Genomic DNA, 6,714 nt, shown 5'->3' with positions numbered 1-6,714 from the left:
GGTGACTGAGAAATCAGCCACAAGGAATTTCATACTGTTGCAACTACACAGTCCATGATGCTTTTACTATTTGTGGCACATTCTCCTGGTTTTGCTAGGATAGCGTTAATTTTCTTCTTAGTAGCTAGAATAGCTGTGTTTTAGTTTCAGAGTAAGACTTGTTATGAGAGGAATGTTGATAAAGTACTGATGATATTGGTTGTTGCGGGAGCTCAAGGCCACCGTGTCTGGCTGTTTCACAGCTGCATCAGGACTGGGAGGGAGAAGCGCAGTGAACAGCAAAACCCAGAACTGGCATCTGGTTGTGCCAATGAAATATTCCAGATCATATCCCGTCATGTCAGTATATTAACCAGGGCTGACCAAAAAGGGGGGGATTCTTTCTGGCTTTTGCTCAGGCTCCTGCTCTTCTGGGATTGCGGTTTCGGTTCGGGATCATTGATCCTCTGGGATCATTATCTGGGAACTGGCTGGGCTTAGTCCGTGGGTGGTGAGCAGTTGCACTGTGTGACTCAATTGTATATTTTATTACTGTTATCATTATCACTACTATTTTAATATTAGTATTATTTTAGGTTTTATTTCTATTATTAAATTGTTCTTATCTCAACCTACAAGCCTCCTTATCCTTGTCCCCAATCCTCTCCCCTGTCCCCTGGGGGTGGTGGGAAGTGGGTGAATGGCTGCGTTGGCTGCTGGCCAAGGGCTAGCCCAGTGAAACTATCACACATGTACAGTCTATGCCAAAGTTCACCAGTTCTAAAGGAGGATAATAATAATAATTTGATATGAAATGTCTTCCTAAATGGTTTGTGTTGAGTGCAAATACGAATTAATTTGTGTAACACTTGCAGTTTGAAATATGAATGAAGGATCCAAGTATCCATAAAATAGTACTTGTGGCCTTATTAGAACAAGTTAATCACTGAGACTTAGAAACCACAAAATTAACAAGTCTCTACATTTGTTTACCCATGCATTAGTACTTGTTTAGTTTAAAAGTTAACTTGTCTGAATCAATATAAATCCTTGCTAGGACATTTGTACCTTGGTTTAAAACCAGTTCTACTAACTTAAAGAGTTGATGTGTGCAAAACCAAAATAAATCACGTTTAAATTCTAGCATTAGCTTTGGAAAAACTGTGTATGTTTCAGCCAACATGAAATTATGCTCTTAGGCACATGTATGCATGAGGTCTAATTTATCCAGATTTGTTTTGTCTGGTCTTAAGTTACAGTTGAAAATCTCAACAGAACTTTTTCCTGAAAGGTAACAAGCCCCCAGCAATGTTGCCAAAGCGTGCAGAATACATGCTGAAGGATGTAAAAAGGATGGCAAAATACTACCGAGTACCTATACAAATGTCGAAAGTTGACTTCCAACGTGTCCTTGGTACAGGTAAGTAAGAGACAGCTTAGCTTGTATCTTTCAACTCTAGCACTCCTGGTTCAAGTTCTCCCTAACAGTAAAGGTGAAGATGAAGGATGTCCACAGCCTCTTCCTCTACCTGTAAGCAAGATGAAGTCTCTGCATTTTTAACCATAAAAGGAACTTACGGAGAAATACGCTTGTGAATGATATTGGCATGGAAGATACTGTGAATCACCATAAGCTTTACTATTTGGGGATTGTTACAGAAAAGATCATACTGTTCTTAGGTAGCACTTGTGCAGACCGTATCTGTTCCTGATCCCATGCCTTGTTTCAGTACATTTCTGTCTCCCCACTAATCCCAGGCACTCTTGGGGCCATGCGCTTCATCACAGCCATTGATATGACACAACCACAATACGTGGAACCTTTATCAAGAGAGTTCTGGATGCGGTTTTGGTCACAGGTCAGTATTTTATGAAACCTTCTTCTTGATCTTTTCTCTGTCACCCTTCCTATCCCACTTCATTCAAATGTGGAATTCAAGCAAGAGAAAAGCAGTGTCTTTTAATGAAAAGTCATAGCAGGAAACTGAAGGTAATAAATAGTTCAGGAGCCATTCCAAGAAAAGAACTAGCTTATGGTCAGCTTAATTTGCCTTCTTTTAGGTATGTATGGTGAGTCCTGTGGGCTGAGTGGATTAGTAGTTCTTAATATATTCCTAGAGAAGGTGACTTAAAACTTTTTCTGAGGAAATTTCTCCAGCAACTAGTGTTGTTTTTATTTCTGTTCTCTTAGAAAACTTGCTTTCAAGTCCAGAGCTGAGCTTTTGTTCTTAAGTACTGAATTACTTATTTTATTCTTTTACCAGCATGAAGATATCAGTCAGCCGGAGAATATGTTGGCTGTAAGTGTCTCCTTTTTGTTGGTGCTTCTGCATTTCTGCATTTTTGATACAGATTCTTATTGATGGCTTGTATCAGGAATAGACAAGAAAAAAGTGGATTTAATTTCCCTAGGAGCTCTGTTTGGAATGATTTTTTTTTTTTTTTTTTTTTTTTTTTTTGGTCATGCTCTGAATGACACTCAGAACCAGAATATCCGGTTTTGTTAATTCATGTGGTGAGATACTCAGGATGGACAATGAATTATCTGTTAATACTGTTTTGTCAGCAGTAGTGAAAGTATGAGCAGTGTCTCCAGAATGCACTGAGGTTTTGCTGCTATATGAAATATTCAGGTGAAATGGAAAGCTTTGAGGAAGTTGACTTTCCTTGGAGTGATGGAGCCAGGCTTTACTATTAAATTCAGTGCTGTATTGCCCTTTTAGACATTGTACTCTTTTCATGTATTTTCTGTTGCTGTTTAGATTTTGTTTATTACAGTAAAAGCTGTAATGGCCTGTAAGTTAGAATACCATGAGATCCTCTTTAAGGGCTCTCACTTCTAGATTATTTTATTTTTTAAGTTCTGGGAATATGAAGTAAAGAGAGGAATTGTCCATGACTAGTCTCCTCTATCCAGCATTCCTATTTGAAACCTGAAACTTGCAGTCTGGCTGTTTCCCCAGAGTCTAGTCCTTGCACTTCAGCTTCATCTTAGTGCAACTTTTTCACCAGAAAAACTTCTTCTTCAAAACTTTGCATTTTGCCTTTTTTCCAGAGGCAAGATTTGAAGGATATAATTAAACCATGGCGTTTTAACCCTGGTAGGCAGCTAAGCACCACAGAGCTGCTTGCTCACTTCCCTGGACTGCCCAGCAGGACAGGGGAAGAGGAAAGGAAGAAAACAAGAAAACCTGTGGGTTGAGATAGAATTGCTTAGTAAGCAAAGGAGAAGTGGAAGAAGAGAGAAAGAAAACAAAACAAGCAATGCAAAGGCAATCACTCGCCACCTCCCACAGGTAGACCGTTGCCCAGCCCAGAGGTGGCTAACCTACCTAAGCCCCCTCCTCTCATTTCTGATTGCTGAGCATGATGTTACATGGCATGGAATATCTCATTGGTTGGCCTTGTTGTGTCCTCTCCCAACCTCTTGCACACCCCTAAACTATTCACTGCTGGGGGAAGAGTGAGAAACAGAGAAGGCCTTGACACTGTGCAAACGCTGTTCAACAACAGCTAAAACATTAGTGTGTTACCAGCATTGTTTTGGTCACAAATCTAAACCACAGAATCATAATGAGCTGCTATGAAGAAAATTAACTCTATCCCAGCCACACTCAGTATGTAAATATCTACAGACAGTCCTTGCATAGTCTCTGAATCCATCATTATTTAAATAAAGATAAAGCAAGGATATGCAGAATTTCAGACAAACAAACTTCATACTCAAAAAGATCTCCATGTAATTTAGTCACTGGTGGTCTGTAAGTATCCACCTCTGTTCAGCAAGGCAGAGACGAAGGCACTTCCTTGTTTGCTTGTGTCTCTCTTCATTCACTCCTTTACCAAGTACTAGACATTCCTGTCTTGTCAAAATACCCATCCAAAGCTGGGTGAGGGGTCCCAGCCCTTTCACATGAGTCTTTGTAGGTGAATTTATTTTACATGCCAATTAGAAAAATCAAATGTTGTTTATTTTATACAGTTTCTTAGTATTTTTTAACTTTTTTTTTAGTCAGCAGAAACTTCACATAAACTACTATAGAAGCAATGTATGGTCTTTGAGTCCTGCCCCAGTCCACTTAAATACCCCTTCTACCCTAGAATAGTGAAGGACCAAAATCCATGTCTCTGTAAATATTGCAGTCTAAGCACTATGGCTACCAAGCACACACAGGATTTTGTTCTACTCCAGTGCTACACTTGTTTATCTCCCATTCAAGCAGAGTCAAAAAGAGCTCCTAATCTCCCTCATGTGGAAGTAGGAGAAGGCACAAGAAAATGTGGACACTAAACAAAAAAGTGATTGAGAGAAAGAAGGAATAAATCATTAACAGCTGCATGTGTAGGATTACTGGTTCATGTGCAATACTTTAAGCTTTTTTTATTTTTGTTAGCCAATAAACATTGGACCTTTACCTTTGGCCACTTTATCTCAGTCCTGTGTGGCAGCAGCACAGAGGAGGCTAAAAAGATACAGTAATAACATGAGCAACTGTTTAACCTCTGTGAGTTACAGTCTTTTTCACGCACTATCACTTACAGTTCCTGTGAGGCCACATTTATCATATCATACAAACTGGTTTTGTCTTGGCAGGCTTGTACAGTAAGATTTTTCTTTTTCAGAACTTTTTTCTTTTTCCCCCCCACTAAGTTATCTGGTAAGTCACTGGATCAGAGGTTAAACTTTTTTTATTCTTCCTTTTTTTTTCTGTTTAGGAACTGAAAAAAGGTGCAGATTTTGGGCTTGGAAGTTTAAAATATTCTGCCTACTTTATTTCTGAGAATTGATAAATGATGAATGGGTTGGGAATACAGCAAAAAATTGTGCAAGAAGTGCTTCAAGGGTATTTTGTATTTTTTTTTATAGTAGACCTTGGATTATAATATTGAAGATTAAACTAATTAGACCATAGTAGAAAACAGAATATTTAGTATTACAGTGCTCTTAATTATATCATCACTTCTCAGGCTGCAGGACAGGCTGGGCTATCATCAGATGTCGCCCAGAAGGTACTTGAAATGATTTCATCCCCTGCAGTGAAGAACCGACTGAGAGAGACAACTGAGGAAGCAATAAAATATGGGGTGAGATGTTTCCAATGCCATTTGGCACCACAGCTGTGCACTCCTTCCCTATTAATAATACGGGGAGACAAAGTACAATGAAGATGATTATTAGAAAGCACTATATAGACAATCTCTCTTAGGTGGTCTTTGATTTTTGAACATGTGAAAGCTGACTCACTGTTGTTGGTAGTTTATCATGTTGTCATTTGGGAAACCAAGGCTGGCTCATTCAGCTCATTCCAGCTGGACAGCAAGGATGGGGAGCTACAGGACCTACTAAGAGATAACCATTTATCACTAGTTGACATAAAACTGGATTTACCAGGTTGCTTTTTTTGCTCCTTCAAAAGGGGCACTCAGGCTCTGGAAAGTCCCCTACTTTCTGATGCCTCCATTAGATTCATCCTTAAGAATGAAGAAGGTGAAAAATTGAGGAGGGAGTTTTTGCTTTTTCTTCCTGATGATTGATCATGTGTTTGCAAAAATTTCTCCCGTTATAACATTCTCTGTTTCATCTCTATGGTGTCAATAGGCATTTGGGATGCCTGCTGTTGTGGCACATATTAATGGGGAACCTCATCTCTTTTTTGGCTCTGATCGTTTAGAGCTGCTATGCAGCATTATAGGTGAGTGTACCTAATAACATCACTTTTGATTTCATACTTTCATCCTCTTTTAATGAAATATGTAGTAGAGCTAAATAAAACACTTGAAATTCTTTCAAATATTAAATAATCATAGAATCATAGAATGGTTTGGGTTGGAAGGGACCTTAAAGATCATCTAGTTCCAACCCCCCTGTCATCAGCAGGGACACCTTCCACTAGACCAGGTTGCTCAAAGCCTCATCCAGCCTGGCCTTCAACACTTCCAGGGAGGGGGCAGCCACAGCTTCTCTGGGCAACCTGTGCCAGTGTCTCATCAAACAGAAACCAGGCTATAACATTCCAATTAGGATTAGAATGGCAGGGGGGTTGGAACTAGATGAGCTTTAACGTCCCTTCCAACCCAAACTATTCTGTGATTCTCCGATTCTCAGTTCCAAGGACTTCAACAGATATTGTTTCTCAGACTCCCTAGCCCTCTACCCTTTTGCTCTTCCTCACCCTCAGCTCCTCAGAAATCATGTCCTAAAAAGAACTGGCTTCACCCTCACGTGAAGTGCCTCAGACCTGCAGAATCTCTCATCTGTGACAGAGGAAAATAATTATTCTGTACAGCTTCAGTTGTGATAGTGAAGGATTTATGGAGCTGGCTGAAGAATGACAAGACACAAATCAGTATTCCATCATCTGTAGTTACCCTTCAAAGGAGGAGTAGGAACAGTCATCCTGCTACAGAAATGTGACTAGCCCATCACTTCTATGTATTAAATTTTAACTTTCTCTTTTGTGCTGGTTTTTCTTGCAGGTGAAAAATGGCTGGGACCAGTTCCATCAGTTCCAAGCCCCAAGATGTGAAAAGTCCTGGGGAAATATATAAGAGTGAAAATATATATATGTATGTGGTCAATCTTCACTGATTTTCTGAATGTATCCAATTTTACAGAGAGATGGCTTTCTTATCCTTAACAGCTAACTTCACAGCTCAGTGTCATCTCTAATTACAAAGCAAAGAAGTTGAAGGTTTGCCAGTATTACCAGTCTGGTGAGGTCTTTGCTAACACTG

At 39.6% G+C, this 6,714-nt stretch overlaps 1 protein-coding gene across 1 annotated transcript in view; it reads left to right on the top strand.

Annotated features, from left to right (window-relative positions):
- Window positions 1-6,506, top strand: part of GSTK1 (glutathione S-transferase kappa 1) — a gene marked incomplete at its 5' end in the record, with an annotated part of 6,782 nt that extends 276 nt beyond the window's left edge. Inside the window, 6 exons of the mRNA XM_010172537.1 lie at window positions 1,271-1,399; window positions 1,738-1,838; window positions 2,244-2,279; window positions 4,948-5,064; window positions 5,579-5,672; window positions 6,457-6,506. Of these exons, the coding sequence (XP_010170839.1) occupies window positions 1,271-1,399; window positions 1,738-1,838; window positions 2,244-2,279; window positions 4,948-5,064; window positions 5,579-5,672; window positions 6,457-6,506 (527 nt within the window). The remainder of the gene's footprint in view (window positions 1-1,270; window positions 1,400-1,737; window positions 1,839-2,243; window positions 2,280-4,947; window positions 5,065-5,578; window positions 5,673-6,456) is intronic.
- Window positions 6,507-6,714: the final 208 nt, after the last annotated feature.

Source organism: Antrostomus carolinensis, unplaced genomic scaffold, assembly GCF_000700745.2.
Source record: "Antrostomus carolinensis isolate BGI_N321 unplaced genomic scaffold, ASM70074v2 scaffold6427, whole genome shotgun sequence".
Lineage (NCBI taxonomy): Eukaryota > Metazoa > Chordata > Aves > Caprimulgiformes > Caprimulgidae > Antrostomus > Antrostomus carolinensis.
This window is presented reverse-complemented; position numbering and strand designations above follow the sequence as displayed.